Below are 22,225 nucleotides of genomic sequence, written 5' to 3'. Positions count from 1 at the left end.
TTTAATAGGAGGATCAAACTACTATGAGGTAGGAAACCTTAATTGTGTAACTGACGGCTATAAAAATAGTTGTGGGGAACTCAGAAAAGGCAAGATTACTTCCTTGTGGGGAAATCAGGAGAGGTTTAGCAATGAGATAGCAATGGGCTTGGCCTTGGAAATGGAAGATAATCTGTTTCTGTGCATACAGGAGGAAGGAAAATGCACAGATGAGGGACTGCATGTGCCAGAACATGGAGATATTTGGACAAAAAATGAGAAGTAGTGCAGTTTGGCACCTAGAACTATACGATGGTGGCAAGTAGAAAATAAGGACAAAGCGTTGAGCTGAGGCTCTTCACTGATCTTATAAGGAGTGGAGAGTCATTGCCAGCTTCTGATTAGGGAGACTATGTTGCTAGTGATTCTGAAGATTTTTTGGCAGTACTGTGCAAGATAAAAGGCAGGAGACAGTTCAGAGATTAAAGTACTAAGTCAGGGAGATGGAATGAGGAACAGTATCAGGGGAATGGCAATGAGATAGACAGGTAGAAGTAGGAGTCTTTATGGGGACAAAAATCCTTGGCAATGCCCTGTGTGGGGATAATAGGGAAGGAGTCAGAGGGTGCCAACGTTTTCAGTCTGAGTGGCTAGAAAGATGCAATTTCCAGAGGACAGATTGTAGACATGTTAAGCTTAGGTCCTGGGGAAAGTATCTGAGTAGGGCGGAGAGATGCTAGGTAACAGAGAGCAGGGCAGTGCAGCTCAATGACAAGCATGGATTGCCTGGCCACTGGGGACATTCTCAACATCCACATGTACACTGTACTAAGGGCAGCACCCTCTTGGCCACTGCCATTGTCTCCCACCCCTACTTGATGTCTCCTAGTAATATATGTACTGTGTCCCCCCCTCCGCCGTCCGCCCCATCATGCTAGGCCAGATAAAAAGGGGTGAGAAGCACTGCAGGTTCCTGTAAGTGAAAGGAACCCCAGAATACTGAGAAAGCAAAGGAAGGTGATATCTGAAACAAGAAATGATATGATTAATGGTGTTAAAAGAAGATGATGACTGAGCTAGGACCCTTGCCCAGTTTCTCAATTAGCACTTTTGGGGTCTAAGGAGACTGGATCATTAAATTGAGGCAGTGGGTATCAAACATTGTTTAATGTTTTTGTTTGCATTGTAGGGGGCTTGAAAGAGTGGTGGGATGGAGGTGTTTTAGACCAAGGGAAATCTGAACGGTCTCATCTCCTCTCATCTCCATCCAAAACATTCCCCAGTCAGCCAGCTGGAAACTCCTTGACTGATGAAAATAATCCACAGTCAGGTGTGATTTCGAGGTGAGACCTGGAACAGTGCTCGGCACAGAGTAGGTGCTCAATATTTGTTGAGTGGACGAATGTATCAAGGCGTAATCAACCCAAGAGATATTTGCCTTTCAAAAAGAGGGTCCAGACAAGTAAAATAAATCCCTACTTAGAACCTCTTACTTTGCCTATCACTGTTTCTCAGTGCGGGTGCTATAAGCATTTTGGATAGAAAAATTCTTCACATGTGCCCAATTCTTGAAGGTTCTGCAGCATGTAGAGTCTTAGCATCCCTGGACCTTGGGAACTAAATACCAGGGGCATCCTCAGGCACTGTGACAACCAAAATGCCTTCCCACCCCTTTGGCTCCCAAACCAATCTCCCTGTGGCAGTCAGGCTGCTTCTCCCTCCCAGGTACCCCATGGTCTCTGGGCTTTTCTGCCTGGCTTTGATCTCAGCTTACCAAGTCCTCAATGCCTCTTGCCTCTCTTTTTAACTGGGCGAAATTATACTTAATTACTCAAATCCTATCTTTTCTTTCTTGACTCTTTCCTGACCATCTCAACCAAAGTCCATCTTTTCATTTACTTAGTGATGTGAATACCTCCCTGAAAACACTTCCTTGGCAAGTAGCTTTTCTGGGCTTCTGTTGGCTTGAAGGCCTATCTTCCTATACATTCTTCTGCCTCACTTTCTATGTTCAAGCAACAATGAACGTTTAGGTTCCTCTGCAGAACCATGAACTGTCATTTTCAGGCCTTTTAGATGCTCTTCTCTCTACCTAGAATCTATTTCTCTTCATATCATCTCACTAATTTATAATTATTCTCAGATACCAGCTGGGATACCCAGTGCTGAGATAGTTGCTCCTTCTATAGGCTCCATGGTACTATGTTTCTCTATTATTACTCTTCTTATCGTTACCCATTTGGAAGTTAGCCATTTACTTGTTACACCATTCATTAGACTGTAAGCACCATGAGGGCAGAACACGTCTGGCTTTTTTATAGTTCTCCAGTGTTTAGCACATTGCCTAGCATCAAGCAGGGATTCACTAAATAGGGGTCATGTGTTTGGTTTCTTTTCTTATGGACATTTCTCATCTCACTATAGACCATGGTAGGAATTCTGTTGTTCCAGCTTCTTCACTCTAATCACCAAGCTTTGCATATGATAAAAACTTAATAAAAAACAAAACTGAGAAGATAGTTTCTCATCATATGAAGACTATATGTTTATAAATTGTTGTCAAAGCTATTGAAATCTGTGTCAGAGTGAAAGACAAGGGAAAAAAGCTGTGATTAAAAATTGCTCAAATAGATCTAAAAGTCCTTTATGCTTTCAGTTAAAGTTCCTTCCTTCCTTCCTTTCTTCCTTCCTCCCTCCCTCCCTTCCTTTCTTCCCTCCTTCCTTCCTTCTTTTTTTTGACAGTCTCCCTCTGTCACCCAGGCTGGAGTGCAGTGGCACAATCTCGGCTCACTGCAACCTTCGCCTTCCAGGTTCAAGCGATTCTCCTGCCTCAGCCTCCTGAGTAGCTGGGACTACAGGCATGTGCCACCACACCCAGCTAATTTTTTGTATTTTTATTCGAGACGGGGTTTCACCATGCTGGCCAGGCTGGTCTCAAACTCCTGACCTCAGGTGATCCGCCCACCTTGGCCCCCCAAAGTGCTGGGATTACAGGTGTGAGCCACTGTGCCCAGCCTAAAGTTTCTAATTTTAAATATAATTTGGCAGTTTTCAAAAACACTTATCCCTATTCAATGTGTAATTTTTCCCATGTAAATTTTTCAACGTCATAAATATAGATTTTTTTTTGCAAAATATAGACCAGTAATTCTCATGCTTACACTTGTCTGACAATTAGATCAATTGGGAAGTTTCTATAAATACATATTTATATTGCAGTGAGCCCGCCCCAGGGCTCACTACACTCACACACCACAGAATATTAGCCTTGGAAACTTTAATTTAGCTTATCGGGGATTTCTAATAATCAGAGAGTACGTAGGCCAATGAATGCTCATGTCTTTTTGTAAAGTACTTGCCTTAAGTTATAATTAAAGAAAATTTCTGTTAAGAGCTGCCATTTTCCCATTACCTACCAACTTTTAGAAACAAAAACCAGTAAGAAATCCATGTTTCTAAAATCCTTGGATATGATAATTGATTATTCTTACGGCTTCAATATTCACCATCTAATTTATACTTTAATGTATTCTTTAATATGTGTTATTCAGTTGTATATTAGAACACTAAGCATAACTCTGATATTATTGATAATTTATAGATAGTTGAATCCACTTGTTATGGATCAAATTATGACCCCTAAAAGATAATATATTGAAGTGCTAACCACCAGTACCTCAGAATGTGACCTTATTTGGAAATAGGGTCTCTGCAGATTTAACCAAGCTGAGGTCATTATTTTGGGGCATAATCCAGTACAACCGATGTTCTTATAAAATGGGGAAATTTGGACAAGGACACAGACATGCACAGAGGGAAGATGATATAAAGAGACAAAAGAGAGAATGCCATGCGCGGATGGAGGATTGGAGTAATGAATGCACCTACAAGAGAAGGAATGACAAAGATTGCCAACAAACCAGTACGCACTTGGAAGAGGAAAGGAGGGAAACTGGTTTCAGAGGGAGCATGGCCCTGCCCATATCTTGATTTTGGATTTCTAGCCTCTGGAACTGTGAGATCATACATTTTTGTTGTTTTAAGCCACTCAGTTTTTAGCACTTCGTTACAGCAGTCCTAGCAAACTAATACCCTACTAAATATATCTGCTCACAGTGTGATCTGCTGTCATTGAATCCTTAAAATGTAGTTTGATTTTAAAGCACAAGCTTCATTAGTCGAACCCAAAATTGAAGCAACCATCAGGAAGTCTCTCACCCACGAGCCCTCCTCGGCAATCTGGCGAGGCCTATGAACCCCTCCTCAGATTAATGATTTCAAATGTATAAAATAAAATACAGGGGATTATCAATGAACCCAATTATATTGAAATAGTTATCAGCATTTTTAAAATACCAATTTGTGATTCAGCAATATCATGTATTTTATTAACATATTAAGTAAAAGATCTAGTAGAAAGTCTATTAGTGATGTTCAGAATAAATGGTATTTTGCGATCACCATAAGATGTAAAGGAATTTGTGAATTCTATTGTGATAGTCACAGCTACTGCTCACACTACTGTGCAGTGTCTTCCCCACACTCATAATTTAAAGAAATACTAAACTGCAGTCTGAAGTTAGTTAAAATATATATGTAATTAATTCCTTGCCATCTCTAGGAACTCTTTGAATTCTATCTGTGAACCATTTGGGAGTTGATGGATTGCAAAGAACCCTTGAAGAGGAAATATACTCTGATTTTATTCAGAAAATTATTTCTTTTTCCCATTTTGATACAGCTGGCCTAAATGTGTGATAGCTATGTGGGTGACACAGCTACCTTCTGGTGTGTCTCCCTGTACTGCTGAGGAAAGCGAAAAGACCATGTGTCACAGACTCCACTGCAGGCTTCGTTCTGAATGGGGTTTGGGTTCAGTTAGTATTTACATGAGATTTGAAAGAAGGAAGTGAAACAGAGCTCTGTGCCTCCTGGCAAGCAGATATGGATGTATGGAGCTGGGTTCTTTGTAGTCATCTTATTATGGCTCTAGTGTCCAGTTACTAGATTCGTGAACACCAAGAGGCAAGGTACAAGCATCCATGTTGTTATGCATCCTAGCAGATGTGGCATGCATGGGTCTGCAGCTGGTAGCAAAAGTAGCACCCTGATCACAGCAGTTTTTCAGACTGTGGGAGTGGCAGTGCAGTTCCTGGTCACAGGAGAGGCAGCAGCTCCCTAAGCGGTGTGGCTCTGCTGTGTGGCTTTGAAGTCATTACTTACAGCTCAAATGGCAGTCTTCTCAATCCTTCCTACACTTAGGTAGTCAGTTTAGTGCCCCGAAATAAACCTATTCTTGCTTTAAATAGCTAGAGTAAATTCCGTTATCTGCAACTGAACTCTGATCTAACAGACTACAATTTATATTCCTTCCAATAAAGGACCTGTTCCCTTGGCAACTACTTCTGTCAGATGAGCTGCTTTCCATTTTTTTTTTTTTTTTTTACCAAAAAACTGCAACTGCAAACATACTGGGGGTAAAATTCTGCATTGCCCACTACTCTCTGGACAAAAATAAACATATTCAAATTTATACTGCAGAAAGTTTTATAGAAAATACATAGAACAGTCCAAGAATTTTGCTCCTGTTCCATTGGCTATAGTCGCTTTCTAAAGGAGATGTTTATTACTGCCCAATAAGGTAAAAGTATCAAATTGCTAAAATGAAAGATATGCCTAATTTGCTTACCTGCTACTCTGTGAGTGTACAAATTGGCCTGATTGCTATATTATTTGAAGATTAAAGGTCATTTATTTTCATATATGGAAAGAATATGTAACTCTCAAAGTAAGCTAGGTGTTACATTAGCTTGGAATTCTCCTTAAACAAGGAAACATCAAGGTGACAGGATTAGTTGTTTTGCCATCCCAGAGGCTAAAAACGACGTTCCAGATCACGTCTTAGAGAAGTTTTGTCAACAAAATGAATTTTCATTGAAAGTTACCTCAAGGACACGGGGAAAATGAAATGGATAAATAGAGCATGAAAATGAACTGTGTGCTAGGCCTGGACGCCCTAATTATCATGCTCTTCCACCTGAGAGTTCATGGAAATCTCTAGACTGGATTCAGTCACGCCTTTTTCCGTTTTGAGACACACACACACACACACACACACACACACACACACACACACACGATTTTCTTCCACATCCCACCAAAACTCGAGGATAGAAGGGCTCATGTTTTGGAAGTTAGAACTTTGAATATAGTGAATGTATTTGCATTTTTAATTATTACATAAGAAAACTGAGTATGATTTTGCATCTAATCTCTGTAAACACATATTTGTGAACTCTCTGGAAGGTGAACTCACACCTATATTTGCAGCATAACTGTCACTTTATTAAAACCCCTTTAGTAAACCCCTATAAGTAAGATACATACCTGCAACCCCTTAAACAAACAGAAAACCAACAGTTTAAAATCCAATTTGAGCAAAAGAACTCTAAATCCAGGGACTGAACGTCGTTTCCGGGGAGTGAGGGGTGGGGCGTGGGGGAGGGGGCGCTACACTTCCATTTTCTGTAACCTTTTAATGAATACGCCTTCAAACTATTACATATGTTTATTATCTTTAATATTGGAAAACTTTTGAAACACCAACTTCATAAACTTTAAGTTAAAACTATATGTGGGTAATCCACTTAAAATTAAGCTTTGTAAATTACACCTTTTTAAAAAATTTTTAGCCAACTTTTTGCACTCTAAGAATACAAGTATGTTCCTGGTTTCCCCAGTTCACTGGCTTGTGTCGGCGGCTAGAGGAGCTGGGGAATCCTAGGGAAATTTAAGGAACGTGGAAGAAGCGCGAGGTTGTTCCCTATTGCCCCCACGTTTTTCGTCCCAGAGACCCTCAACAAAGCCTCCGACCCCCAGCAATGGTGTTCCCCGCCCCAGGGCTCAGTACACCCACACACCACAGAAAAGGGCGCTGGGGCCTGGGTGACGCGGGAAGGAAAACACAACTTCGATAGGTCGCAACTTACTCTCCTGGCTCCAGCCAAGAGGATTTTCCGAAGCCCCAGGTCGGATCTCGCCGCAGCCTGCCCGGCCCTTTTCCCCCCTCGGGCAGCAGGAAGGAGCGCCGGGTAGGTAACGCGCACAAGGGCGGCGGGCAAGTCTGGTTGCGAGCTCTAGACCTCGCCTACCGACGCCCTCCCCGGCGGTGGCTCCCCTGTCCCGCTTGCGGCACTTACCAGGAGAAGCAGCAGGGCGTACGCGCGTCCCGGGCTCCGCGCCATCGCACCCTCGCCTCCGCCTCCCGCCGCCGCACCGCTCCGCGTCGCCGCCTGCCCCGAGCGCGCACTCGGCTCCTCCCTGGCCCCGGCCTCCCCCAGGCCCGGCCACCCTCTCCCTCCCCGCCCCGAGGGCTGTCTTCCCCGTGGCGGTTGCGCGGCCCAGCCCAGCCCAGCCCAACCCAAAGGCGCGGCTCCAGGTGTGGCCGCCGCGAGAAAATGGAGCCGGCGGCCGGCCCGGGCCGCTTTTACAGAGGTGGGGAGTTCAGCAGAGGAGGGAGGCGCGGGGTGGACTCCCGCCCGCTCGCACTCGCACCTGGGACCGTGACGTCCTTGGGTTGGGGACTGTGGGTGGCAGGCCCCGCCCCGCCGTTCTCTCCTTCCCGACCCCCTACTCTCTGGAGAATGGCGGGAGGAGGGAGCCTCCTGGCGGGGCTCGACCTGGGTAGCGCGGGTCGCAGGGCCCCGGCCCAAGGACAAAAGCTCCACGGAGCAGAGTCCTGCGGGACCAACAGGCCCAGTGGCTGCGGGGCCAGGCCGCCCAGCACCGCCCAAAGGTCCCGCACTTTGTGATTGTGCCTTGGGCCCGGAGCGCAGGTGTCGCTAGTGACATGGGGACCCGCGTCCTCAGGAAAGCTGCGACCGCGGTGCGTTCGGCCCGCTCTCCTGGAGCGGAGGTTGTGGAGCAGAATTTCAGGTGGCTGTCTCCGCAAAGGCTGCTCTTCCCTATGGCCCTTCACTGCTTCCAACAGGTTTGCACCTTATCTGGCTCAAGGAGAAACAATCACCAGAGGTCAAAAAGGACAATTCTTGGGCTAGGAGAAAACTCTAGGGTGTTACGGGAAATATATATACTCTTTGAAATGATTTACAATTTCTATTACACCACTAGCTAGATCAGAGGCCCCGCTCCAAGAGTGACTAGCTGAGTGGCCTGGACTAGCCTCTCTGGGCCCCAGTTTCCAGATCTGTCAAATGGAGTTAATAGCGACCAACGCACGGGGAAGTTTTGAGAACGAAATTGGAAAATCTTAGGTAAAGCATTCTGCAGTGTCTAGAACTTAAGGGTTCAATAAATAATTGTTAAAATTAGAACAATGTGATTGCGAAGTGAGATGTTAAATTGACATCTTGAAAAGCAGAAACTTAGTATGGGCATCCAAACACTAGAATCAGCACCGGATTACGAAACTTCCAAGAAATGTAACGACTGGAAGTAACGGACGAGCCTATTGTTCTGTGCGAGAAAGGCGCAAGGGGAGAAGAAAAGACACACACACCATACTTTTAAGGGTAAACAACCTTTATCCCAATTAAATGGCAACGTGGATATAATAAGCAAATGATATAATAAGCAAATTGCAATGGGAAGGGGAGAAGGAAAAGATATATTTATATGTACACTCACCAGACTGTGGAGGATTCACCACCAGACCGGGAAGCAACAGCCTGGGCTCCAGAGTCGGACACTACACTTGCCAGACTACAGAGGATTCTCATGAAGTTTCCGCATAGTCTGGGACCCTAGCTCTTATTGTAACAAGTTGTTTGGCATGAGACCCAGTCACAAGGGCCCTTCCCGACTGGACTCAAGGAACACAAAAAGGTCAACTTGTGTTTGCGATTGTCTGTTGTGTTTCACTAACTAACAAATAGGAATTTAAATAGAGATTTATTTGAAACAGCGCTCGATGAATTCCTCAAGGGGCTCACACCACCTGTTCCGGGACTTGGTGACCATTGTTTGTGTCCATGTTCAATTGAGTTCAAATTTAATATTTAAGTTTTCCTCCACATTCGGCTTCAATTTGATACTCAATCGCAGGAAAATACCCCTACAGATACATGGGGAAGGCATAGTTGATAGAGATTACAGATACAGGGTAAGCACAGGAGAATTAAAAGCAAAATTAATAACACACCCATCATGGCTTTGCAAGGAGAGAAATATTGTGAGAATTGTCAGGGATATACACATAACATCCAGTATGCAGTAAGGTGCAAACCCCTCCTTGGGCTGCAGTAAGCATATCTAATGCCTTTCCATTTGCGACACAACAGTACGTAGCTGAGCAAATTCGTCTGATAAGAACATACATCCAGTGCTACTATCATTAAGAGCTTTTCTTAGAAGTGAGCTTAATATTTTAATTTGTTGCTGAAGCAGGATTGTATCGGCCGCAGGGGAGAATGCTGTGATAGGATACCACCCCTACGGAGTCGGGTGCATTCTAACCAGGGATGTTTGTAAGCATCTAGATTACTGGGGAGGGGAATATTATCCTGGATGGTGAATGGAATTAATGGCCACCCCCCAAGTGCATCTCCCCATCCAACATGGGGGCAGGTATCGCCACCCATAGGATCCGCATACCCAGAGGGCCTCGCAGGGGACAGCAATGGAGTTACTGTAATCATAGTGTATTAATGTGTTATAAAAGTAGGAAAGAGATTGTGTTTCATTGGGGGTAATGTTGTTGATTTGGAGCATGTGTTGACAGTTGTCTGGCAGGAGAAACCCCAGAGTACCAAGGCTTGGTTTGGTCAAAGAAAGTCCAGGTTGGATTGCAAGTGTTGTTGTTGTGGTCCCATCGGTAGTGACATAGTCATTCAGAAATGTTAGCAGGGAGGATTCTCCAAGGCAGCTCATTCCCACATAGCCAACATTGACTGCGGTTGGCTTCCTCTGCAGCGGTGGCTACCCAGTTGATGAATTTAATCTTGGCGTCAGACACAAAGACACAGGTGCTGACCATTAGTAGATAGGTTATTCCATGTGATAACAAAAACAGAGGGGAACATGATATTGTTTTTCATCTTTAGGAAATTGTAGTGTGCTTCATTTTCTGCTCCTATAGCTACAAGGTCACCAGTCTTCAGGGTGGGACCTGATGGACGCTGTACCCATATTTTGGCTCCAGGATTTTGGCTCCAGGATCTGAATCCCCCAGTTCTGTATGTAGCCTCTGTTGGGGCAGAGATTTCCTCAGGTGTTAATTGCTGACAAGGTTCCACTAACAATTGAGCAACCTGCATCTGAGATTTTATAGCAGAAGAATCTGGAGTGGTATTGTATAAAATGACCTTTAACTCTCCCCGGTAAGCACTATCAATTATACCACCATACATTATAAAGCCTCTCATTGCAGGTCTTGAACATGTTGTAATCCATTCATCCACATTCAAGTTTGCAGTTATGGTGGAAATTTTGGCCTGTTGATCTGCCTGCTGATGAAATAGTCTGTCAAGAGAAAACAGACGCATGAGCATCAACATGGAAAACAGTGATAATGGTAGTGTGTGCCAGGATTCAGATATCTTCCCGGTATTGTTTACCCCAAACCTCTTTGTTCCCAATTAACCATTTGTTTTGTTGCCATTGGGGCATCCAGGTGGTAAGAACATTTGCTACTGACCAAGAGTTGGTATTCAAGTGGCAAATCCCTCTGGCCTCCTCCTGAATAGCTCAGAGGACCACTACTAGTTCAGCCAGCTGGCTGCTCCCACCCCTTCCTTCATCAGAAGTACTTTTTAACAGGGTTATGAGCCATGGCCTTCTAGCATCGGGTCCCATCAATGTATTTGGTAGATCCGTCAGTAAACCAAGCATGTTTCTGATCCTCTGGGCTTAGTTCTTTAAAGGATTTGCCCCATTGGGCGGGGGAGGTTTCCTTCCCTATCTGTAGGACTTGCTTGGTGGTTTCCTGAGCTGGCAAGTTTTGTATATCCTCATGTAAAAGTGATACCCCCTTTGGTTTTGGCTTAGCCTGGTCTTGTATATACCATTTCCATTTGATGATGCTACTTTCTTGGGTGTGCCCTATCCGGTGAGCTTTGGGGGAACTCATGACCCAAGTCATAATAGGAATTTCAAGCCTCATAAAGATATCATGGTTGAAGCAGAGGTGCTCCATTTCCAGCAAAGCCCAATAGCAAGCTAACAATTGCTTCTAGAAAGGTGTATAAACTTTGCCATCCTCTGGCAGTTTCCAGGTCCAAAACCCCAAAGGTACCCTCTTCCTATCTTGTTCCTGGCTGAGGCTCCAATTAGCATGTTGATCTAGGACAGTTACTTGCAGTTCTACTGGTCCATCTTGTATGGGCCATAAATCTAGGACCAGTTGCACCACTTGTTTAACTTGTTCAGAAGCCATGCTCTCTTCCTCTCCCCAGTGAAAGTCATAGCCTTTTCTAGTGACTGCCTGAAGAGGTTGTAAAATGTTACCCAAGTGGGGAATGTGATGTCTCCAGAATACAAACAAGGCAATAAATTTCTGAGCCTCCTTTTTAGTGATAGGGGTTGCACATTTTAGTATTTTAGCTTAGCCTTTGGTAAAATGGACTATTTCCCTGCATTCCATAGGATGCCAAGAAATTTTACAATTCGTGTAGGTCCTTGAATTTTACTGGGGTTAATTTCCCATTCTTGAGACAGGAGCTGAGTTTTTACCTGTTCTGATCCCTGGCTGACTAGTTCTTCAGTTTTACCCTGACTGGGCCACTTGAACAGCTGCCTTTTCAGCAATAGGCTGATAGATTTGAGCCTGATCCATCAAGACATAGGCCTGGCATTGGGCCAGGGCCAGTTTGGAAATCAAATTAGCATTTTCCTTTTCCAGCTTACATTTTTATTTTTCCTATCTTGACACATTAACTTATAAGCAGTAAGCAAGCACCATCCATGCCAGAAAATTCCCTCAGTTTCCACTTTACCAACTGGGATTCCCTGCAGCACCTCATGCACAGCCAATGGTTCAAAATGCACTAATTTAGATTCCCAATTTTCACAAAGGCCAGTTCCGTTGGACCACTCAATGACCAAGGAGGAGAAGTTGTGGAGTTCCCATCCCGGAATATGGGGACCTCCCAGCCCGGTCCTTGTGGTGGAAAATGGCATGCTTTCGCTTTCAGATCCTGTTCGTGATGCCAAAAATGTTCTGTGTGGGAGACCTGTGAGGGGAGAAGCCACGCACAATACTTTTAGGAGTAAACAACCTTTATCCCACGTAAATGGCAATGCAGATATAATAAACAAATGATACAATAAGTCAATGATATAATAAGAAAATTGATGTAATAAGCAAATTGCAGTGGGAAGGGGAGAAGCGAAAAGATAAATATATATGTATATGTGTGTATATATATGTGTATATGTGTGTGTGTATATATATGTATATATATGTATATATATACATATATACATATATACGTATATATATGTATATACACGTATATATGTATATATGTATATATACATATATATGTGTATGTATATATATGTATATACACACACACACACACACACACATACACACTCCTCAGACTATGGAGGATTCATCACCAGACTGAGAAGCAACAGCCTGGGCTCCAGAGTCAGCCACTCATCTGTACACAGACAAGAAGATGTCTCTTGAAGCTTCGTTGCAGTCTGGGACCCTAGCTCTTTTTGTAACCAGTTGTTCGGCATGAGGCCCAGTCACAAGGGCCCTTCGAGACTGGGCTCAGATAACACAAAAGGTCAACTTGTTTTTGCGATTGTCTGTTGTTTTTCAATAACTAACGTATAGGTATAGATTGAAATAGAGATTTCTTCGAAACAGTGCTGGATGAATTCCTCAAGGGGCTCACACAACCTGTTCTGGGACTTGGTGACCATTGTTTGTGTCCATGTTCAATTGAGTTCAAATGTAATATCTAACTTTTTTTCCACACCTGTATAAGCATAAAGGGTTATTTGGAGACTAGAAAGAGAGGTTTGCCATTAAATTTGGCTCAAATAGTAGAGTTCCTTCTGTGGTCCAAAATGCCCCCTCTCCCTCTGGTAGCATCTCTCACCCTTCTCTCCCAAGTGCCAATCTTCAAGATCCAGTACAGTCACCACCTCCTCATTACACTCTTTCTTCTCAGTTCCCCAAGGACCACTGCCTATTTGAGCTGAGAGAAGCACATTCTCTATATGTTTGGGGCTTAGCTGCTGAGTGGATTTTCTCATGCAGTTACTTAAGTGACGGTGGCTGAATTAGTTGAGGACTTAGCTCATTACTGTGCTCAGAAGTGCCCCAAACTGTGCTCTGTACTATGGGATACTCTCAGTAAACTTTTTTACATCATTGAATCTGGAGGAAATATGTCTTAATTTCCACTCCTTTCTCTTGAGCTAGATGTGGGTATTAGCACACCTGGGGGATACTTCTCGTTTGCCATCATGCTGGGAGCGCTCCTGATTTAAGAAGTGAGGCTTTACCAAATCACTTGCAGAAATCATTGTAGGAAACTATGTGTCAGTCCTGCCTTAAATTTGTGCCCTTGCAATTGAGTCCTATAGAGAAGTATTTATGCCTCATTATTAAGACTTTGGTTTCTATTCAGCAATGAAGATAATCATAGCTTCCAGAATGAGAAATAGCCAATGCAAACTTTATTTCTGTTGTATTATTCAACCTCCCCTGAAGGCTATCAAAGTTAGTTTCAAGGCAGTATTCCTTCTATAAGACATTTTCCCCAGGACTTTGAAAGAAGGTGCCAATATGTCATCCAGTGCCATAGAATGTCACTCCTGAATTAGTTCTACTTTAAAAATTCGAAAACTTATGACTCAGAGAGATGAAGGAACTTCTTGAGAATCAGATGTTTCACAGCTAACTCTCTGGCTTCTAACTTCTTTATGCTGGGGTTAGAGTAAATCTGTTTCATACATCTCTGTGCACAAAAATAAATGTAGCCATTGCCAACAAAGGACTAAGGATTTGTTTAAAATAAATTGAAGTCTTAACAGGATGTGAAAATTTTAACTTTCATGTTTTCCTCCCCCAAGTTAGTTGAACATTATGGTAAATGTACTTTTCTTAAGACATTTAGAATGGATTAGTTCAAAACATATTTTGTGTGAATAATAATTACCTTTAACATCTAGATATATTCAAAATATCTACCTGAATTTATGTTTTCCAGAATACTTTGCTTCACACACATACACAGATAAGAATAATCTTCAAGTGATTAGCTCATTAAAATCACCTCTTTAATATGATCTAAAACAAAAAATACTTTAAAGGGTTTCAGAAAGATCAATGAAAATTAATATATCTCTTTTCTACTAACACTGCTCCTTACTGCCAACACATCCTAGCATTAAATATTACTTTAAAAATGGACAGTTCTTTGCTAAAGGTCTGATAAGTCGCTGACCACTTAATTCCAGTGAAAATCTCATGAGTATATGTATTAGAATTAATGTTTCAGAGGTGAGAGCTAAATCTGGTTGCTATCCTTTTAAAATGCTTTATAAACAAATCATAGAGTTGTGTAGCTGTTATAAAAAAAGGTTATCATGGTCAGGAGGATTACTCATAGAATGTTGATTAGCAAAGGGCATATGGACACAGGACAAAATGTGAAATACTCCCCGGTAATCTGAGAAGGGAAATACGAGGAGGAATCTGTTTTTTTGGTTTAGTTCTACTAGTTTATTCAATATTTACCTTGTCCCTGTTCAACAAACATTTAATTTGCATTTTACTAGAAATGCAAAATTAAATGTTTTCCTGTATCGAAAGAAACAAGAATAGGTGCTTATAAAATAATATAACTATAATTACTTACAAAATAAAATAATATAACCGCTGTGGTAGAACTACACATGCAGTATATGAACAATGAAGGTTTCCCACCTCACACTTTGGACTATGGGATTAGAAAAGGCTTCTTGGAGGAAGTTTGCTGAAGTGATTCTTAAAGGATGAGTAATTGTGAACCAGGTGTTGAACCTGCCAGGGCAGAGTGACTCAAAGCATAGACACTGTTGATGAAGAGTCAGGGGCTTTCGCTTTAGCTGTGAAAAAAGCTTTCTTTTCATCATGTTGACACAAACAGGGAATCAGAAGTAAAAACTTTTCTTTTGGTAAAAACATGTTGAATTTGAGACATTAGAACAAAATCCAATTAGAAAAGCCTAGCAAGTCATTTGAAATGAGAAAGGACAACTGCATTGCAAATAGATTTGGGCAGCAGAAATAGTCACCTTATTTTGTTCCCATCTCACTGGCTGTTCTTTCTCAATCCCTTTCTTGCCCTCTGCTACTTGTAAAATGTGTGTGTCTTCTGAGTTCCAAACTTTGCTTCTTTTCTTCTTACTTAGTAGCAGGTATGATTCTGTGGTCACTTTCATTGTGTAAACTTAGCTTTCTTTCTCAAGCTCAAATTATGGGACCTCACTATTTGGATATTTCATGGGAACCTCACACTTCCATAATAATTTTGTAGGGATATCAAACTCAGCATATTGACAAAAAAGCTTTCCCTCTGATATGGTTTGGCTGTGTCCCCCACCTAAATCTCATCTTGAATTTTAGCTCCCATAATTCCCACGTTTTGTGGGAGGGACCTGGTGGGAGATAATTGAATCATGGGGGCGATGTCCCCCATACCGTTCTCATGGTAGTGAATAAGTCTCACAAGATCTGATGGTTTTATAATGGGTTTCCTCTTTTGCTTGGCTGTCATTCTCTCTTGTCTCCCTCCATGTAAGACATGCCTTTGCTTCTCTTTTGCCATGATTGTGAGGCCTCCCCAGCCATGTAGAACTGTGAGTCTACTAAACCTCTTTCCTTTATAAATTACCCAGTCTCAGGTTTGTCTTTATTAGCAGCATGAGAACAGATTAATATCTCCTCTCTTTACTTTCTCTCCAGTGCAAGCTTGCTGCTTTCTCATATGCCCCACTCAGTCAATGGCAGCCTTGCGAACTTGGCCACTCACTTTAGGACCTGAGTGGCATCCTCTATTCCTTTTTCCATACTCTCCATATCCAGTTACTTACCTCTCCTTCAGTACTCTGTGGCTGTATCCCAGATGACTCACACAACCTGCATAGCAGCAATCACATTATAGTTTATGGTTATTTCATCCATGTCTACTACTCCACCCATTTCTTTTTCTCAAAGCTGTTCCTTCTTTGGGAGCAGAGGCCATATGATATTCACGGTGAGCCCAACCCTCAGCATCCAGCACATATCAGATGATCAATTAAGACTTGTTGAAATAAGCCCACACACTGGAAGGGATTAATTCTAAGTGAAAAAGGAGTATTATAAGGAAAAGTGTTTGGAATATCCACTGTGGGTGAATTAGCAGAGGTTCTGGTAAGAAAATGTTGGTCTGTGGTATGTATGTGTACATGCATTTGCACACATACACGCACATGTTAGTTTGTGTATGTATGTTTTCCCTAACAACACTGCAGCCCAGAGCAGAATAAGGATGGCAGCTGGTAGGTGTAAGTCAGGGTTGTAGAGTGGCCCAGATGACAGTTAAGAGGTGTAAGTATCCAGGAAAGATCAACTATTATTTTGATGTTTTTCTAGGTCCAGATTGACGACATCTTATGGAAATATCTATGTAAAACATCTATAAAGAGAACTGAACTAGGCACTGAGGACAATATCACACATATAAAGATGATAAACAAGATCTATAACAAAAGGCTGAAGGTGCTGGGAATATTTAACCTAGTAAAGAATAAAGTGGTCAGGTGCAGTGGCTCAATCCTGTAATCCCAGCACTTTGGGAGGCCTAGGTGGTGAAATCACCTGAGGTCAGGAGTTCAAGACCAGCCCAACCAACATGGTGAAACCCCATCTCTACTAAATACAAAAAATTAGCTGAGCGTGACGGAGCATGTCTGTAATCCCAGCTACTTGGGAGGCTGAGGCAGGAGAATCGCTTGAACCTGGGACGTGAAGGTTGCAGTGAGCCAAGGTTGTGCCAGTGCACTCCAGCCTGGGCAACAAGAGTGAAACTCCGTCTCAAAAAAAAGAATAAAGTGACAGTATCAGAAAAAGAATGTAAAAGTCCTAAAAATCGTTTCTGTAAGGAATATATTCCTATTGCTTCTTTAAGCAGAAACATGCTTAAGTTTCAGAGGAAAAGGTTTAGGTTAGAAACTGTAACTTTCCATTCCATAAAAAAAGCTTTATCAAAATAAAAGAAAAAAAAGAGGTGTAAGTATCCAGGATACTCTTGGAATTGAGTGTGGTTAGGAGGAAGACAGACAGGGTGAATGAAGCCAGAGGAGCTCAGGGCCCAGCTGAGAATAGACAGTTTGTTACATTGGCCATGGAGAAATGGGAGAGGATCGTCCTTCTCCTCAATCCTGGAGAAAGACCCATGGTCCTATTCCATGGAAGTCAAGGCATGGATGACAGCACCAACATTTGGAGTCAGGATCTTGAACTTCTTATGGACTCTCCAGTTAGATGGACCAAGAGCCACTTCTGCCTTAGGTGGTGAGAGAGGAGCATTGGCCAACGTGGGGGTGGAGGAGGCCTCTAATAAGAGAGTGGGAAAAGTTATGTTGACTTTCCAAGTTAGAACTCACAGGATAATAAAGCCCAGCAGACTCCAAGCCCTGTTGTCTAGCACAGAGAAGCCAGCATGTCCTTAATGAACAGTCCCCTCATTCTGGGGGAGCAAAAATAGGCAGCCCTGAGATCACAGCCTCAGACGTCAACATCCCGAAAGAGTGAGAATCCCAGTGCCGTGAGTCACAGTGTCTCACTGAGCTTTCCCCACATGTTCCTCCTTGTGAGTCAGTATACATGGACTGACTGCTTTGGATGCAAAGTCTCTGAGCCAAGCTGTTTTAAGGAAATTGTTAACATTGTTCATGAGGCAGAGGAGAATTAGGGAAAGACAATGACAGTTGCAAAATAGGATTTGGTGCAGTAGAGGAAACAAAATGGTCTATTCTTGGGAATCAGTAGGGTGTTGAACACATCTCATGCAATCTTTTTTGAACTAAGTCACAGTAGTTTAAAAATGTGATCAGAATATAATAATGCTGGATTGAGGCAATTATGAAACAGGCAACTGCCTGGGAAACCCCAGCAAGGCCTGGAGGCCCCAGCAGAAGGCCTCTCCCATTCACTGATTAATGTCAGCATTCCTTCAGCAGAAGGCTTCCTTGGAGTGCATATTACTGGGAGGGCAGAATGTTGATCCACTGTCAGTTATTTACATCTTAGTCTAGTGCCACAGGTTCACCAGGCATGCCCCACCTCGGAGCCTTGCACTTGCGGTTCCTTTTCCCTGGAAGTTTCTGCTCCAGGAATGTACAAGGTCTTTTCCATCACTCTTCACTTTTCTCCCCTCAAATGTTACCTTCTCAGTAAGGACATTCCCTGACCAATGATTTTAAAATTGTAATTACCCTCCCCCCGCCCCCCGTGCCCAGAGCTCCCCATCCTCTTTTTCTCTTCTTTATTTTTCTTCTTGGTACATTGTAACCTAAAAGACTGTGTTTTAACTTATTTCTTAGTTGCCATTCCCTAGGATATAAACTTTGTGAGGGCTGGGATTTTTCTCTGTGAACTGCCGTGTATCCTGCAAATAAAACAGTGCCTGGCCCAATGTAGGCTTTCGGTAAATCCCAGCTGAATGTGTAAATACATGAATAAGTGAAGAAATTTTCAAGGTTATTTTGGAATTGAGAGAGAGAGAGAGTGTAAAATGAGGGTAAAGGGGAAAAGGGGAAGAGAACATTGGATTCCTGAAAGGATATGAGGGACTGTCACCAAACTGGGGTGGGGGTGTGATGGGGGGCCTGGCTCACTGTGGATAAAATTGCTCTACCTCACAATTTCGTCAAGGGCGGGCATTGCTAAGACTGCCGGGACAGGGTGAAGTGGAGGAGTTCAGATGCCAGTGGAGAACACGGCTGTTCTTCCTCTGCTTTAAGGCTCCCTTCCTTGCAGGGGGAACCAAGGAAGAAATCATCAACAACATGAAAAATCCTCCTTCTCCCTGGAAATGAACAAAATGTGCATTCACTACAGGAGTGCAACACTGGGGAAAGTTAATTTTATCTACACATGACAAATCTATCATTTCGGTTTCACCCTAAGTTTTGTTTATGGAAGTTCTTGGAAAGATAAGGGAAATAGCAAAGAAAGAGAGCAGGGGAGTCCTCGGTTGCTAACAGCAGTCCTGGACTGGAATCCATCACTAGCATGACAGGGCTTGCAGGCTTTTAGGGCAGGCACAGCAGTACTTACTGAGTTTCAGAGGGAAACCATCACACTGACCCATTGTGACTAATGAGCTTAGGGAGATACACAGAAATAAATAAATTTTAAAAACCCCTCAGAAGACAGAAAAAACAAACAAAACTGGTTTTAGGCAATTATCTCATTCATTCATAGATAGATAAATGACAGTCTTATGTGCAATGAAAAAGTGAAATAGAAACAATGCAGTAGCTTTGGAGAGTGAACCTGGAAGTAAAATAGTGGGTTTAAAAATCTTTCCAAATGACCTAGAATGATAATTGTAAGCACTTTGGTTGAGAGATGCAGAATTTCAAAAGTACATGATTTTCATTCTAAAAAAACCCAAGAATTTAAAGTAATTAAATTATTTATTTTAATTTACTTTACAAATTAGTCTTTTTGGTGGTGGCTTGAAAATTTCAGTCACCGTAGTAATTTGTTAATATCATTCTGAAATTTGTGAAGGATTTCCTTTGTTAAAATGATTGGAGCGCATTTAAGGCTATTCAATAACGAACTTACCCACTTGTGTTCTGCTATTCTTCTCAGGTTGAGGAAAAACGTGGGTTCCATCAGGGAAGGAGATGGGAACCTTAGCCTTGATCACAGGGCTTCTCCGTCTGAGGGCGTGAGCTTGTGAATGTCATCTACTTTGGAGGACACACTTCATGAACTGTGCTGACTACAGTTACAATATTGTTATTCTTGAATCCCAGGTTAGATATTGTGAATGGCAAATTACTTCTATCTAGTAACTTTATTTCCATAGCAAAAGTAATTGAAAACCCCATAACATGATAAATAATAATTTAATTAATTTTGGCATCTATATACACCCAGGGAACTGGAGAGTCAAAGCATTCTTTCAGATATTATAAGAGAAGAGAACCAAAATGTTGTCTCTGCTGTCTAGAATTTCAGGATTTTTTTTTTTTTTTTTTTGAGACAGAGTCTCACCCTCTTGCCCAGGCTGGAGTGCAGTGGCATGATCTCGGCTCACTACAACCTCCGCCTCCTGGGTTCAAGCGATTCTCCTGCCTCAGCCTCCTGAGTGTCTGGGATTACAGGCTTGTGACACCACACCTGGATAATTTTTGTATTTTTAGTAGGGACGGGGTTTCACCATGTTGGTCAGACTGGTCTCGAACTCCTGACCTCATCATCCACCCACCTCGGCCTCCCAAAGTGCTGGGATTACAGGCGTGAGCCACCGCCCCTGGCTGAAAATGTTTGTTTTTAAACCCATTTTGTTCAAATTGTATAGCTTTTTTTTTTCAGTAGACCTAGATTGAGTTACATCACCTCTTCTAATTCTCACTCCAAGTAGAGGTTTTATGAGACAGAGATGTGTTTAAAGATTAAGCAAAGTGATAGAGCAAAAAAGTTTGATACAAAGAAGGCAATGGGAAAAAAATTGCTCTGGATAGTTTAGATATAATGCTCACAATGACCCTTTTCAGCTTGTCTGAAGACAATTGTGGTTAAAATTAAAAAAAAAAAGATTGTGTTCATTATGAACATTACTGTGTATCTTGAAAGCTGACCCCTTACTTAGCTAGGCAATTGTCTGCACATTTACTGTAACATCTTCCTCCTCCCAATGGCTGAATCTTCAGCTGGAACAATATGTGAATGACATTATACCTTTGGAGAGAGTTACACCCATTTCATGCAGAATCAGCTACAATAAAGTTAAGTCAGTCCACAAAGACTGCTTGTGATTAATTCTCTTATGGGTATGAGAGAGGATGAAAGTGTATCATTGTACTTCTTTCTTAACTGTGGGATTACAACATGAATCTGAAGTAAATAGTTATGTTGATGACAACAGGTTAAGCAGGACAGTATTACAGAAAAGATTCAGAGTTGGATAATGTGAAATCCATGTAAAAGCTCATGTGAAGAATTGCTCTATGGTTCATAAAATTGCCATGGCTAGTTTTCATTGTTTGACACTACAGGAGAATTAGTCTACTGTATACCCCAGAATTTTCAATCATTGAAATCTTGAGTCTACAGAGTATGCTCAATGGGTCAGAATGTGAGGCCTGAGTCCCAGGTGTGATCATGTGCACAGAAATGGTCTAAATGGACAGATGTGAAATGTGTGATTGGAGGGATGCTGGACAGTGTGTGTTCTCAAGTTGCTTTACCTCCTAACCTATTGCTCAATGATAATGAAAATTCACTTTGTTTATGCAGTCAACAAATATTCTAAACATTAAAGACACACACTTCAGGGAGGAGTAACAAAGTGTTTTTTGTGATTTATACCTTACTGTGAATTAATTTCTCAAACAATTAAAAAACTTGTCAACTAGTTATAGCCAGTTTTTAGAGGAAGCAGGTAGCAGTGAATATGAAGACATTAGGCATGTCATGTGCTAGAAATTAAGAAAAAACATGCAAAGGTAAAGACAGATTTCACTTCCTTCCATTTTATGATGGGTCAGCTGGCATTTGCAAATAAGCTGATTTTCACTTGCCCAGCAGTGATAATGATCCATAAATCATATAGAAACTGAACATAAAAGTGTGGTCTTTTTTCATGCAGTTTGTCACTATTCTAGTAACATTAAAATATATATCCAATGGAAGTGGGGTTGATTAGCGTCATTCTTTTCATGCTAGTTTTCAAGTAACTGGGTTTTTTTTTTCCCCCCCAAAGCCACCTGGATGTCCCATCTGGCTGGTAGAAATGACATAGTGAGTATTCTTTGGGGGAAGAAAGAAGCCATCCATCCTGCCCATGACCCTATTGCAACACGATAGAAACAACCTACATGACCCCGTCACAGTTAATATCCACCTGAACACAGGAATTCAAGTCTTCATTTAGAAGCCTAAATTCACTTTTCCAAGGAAGCTGAATTGAAAAATGGCAATCATCTGGTGATTCTGATCGGCTTGGGTATACAAGATAACAATTTGTTATGAACTGGCATGTCTTCATTGGACTGTCCA

General features: G+C 42.1%; 1 protein-coding gene and 1 long non-coding RNA gene across 2 annotated transcripts in view; one reads left to right on the top strand and one right to left on the bottom strand.

Annotated features, from left to right (window-relative positions):
- Positions 1 to 7,299, bottom strand: part of DSG2 (desmoglein 2) — a 50,728-nt gene extending 43,429 nt beyond the window's left edge. The window contains exon 1 of the mRNA XM_004059303.5: positions 7,179 to 7,299. Within this exon, the coding sequence (XP_004059351.3) occupies positions 7,179 to 7,223 (45 nt within the window). The 5' untranslated portion in view covers positions 7,224 to 7,299. The remainder of the gene's footprint in view (positions 1 to 7,178) is intronic.
- Positions 7,300 to 19,717: 12,418 nt separating this feature from the next.
- On the top strand, positions 19,718 to 21,967 carry LOC129528312 (uncharacterized). Its single transcript, XR_008673548.1, has 2 exons — positions 19,718 to 19,977; positions 21,930 to 21,967. It is a non-coding gene; the product is annotated as an uncharacterized lncRNA (long non-coding RNA).
- The last annotated feature ends 258 nt before the right edge of the window (positions 21,968 to 22,225 follow it).

The sequence above is a fragment of the Gorilla gorilla genome, chromosome 17, assembly GCF_029281585.2.
Source record: "Gorilla gorilla gorilla isolate KB3781 chromosome 17, NHGRI_mGorGor1-v2.1_pri, whole genome shotgun sequence".
Classification (NCBI taxonomy): domain Eukaryota; kingdom Metazoa; phylum Chordata; class Mammalia; order Primates; family Hominidae; genus Gorilla; species Gorilla gorilla.
The sequence above is the reverse complement of the archived record's forward strand: the minus strand, read 5'-3'. Positions and strand labels throughout refer to the sequence as shown.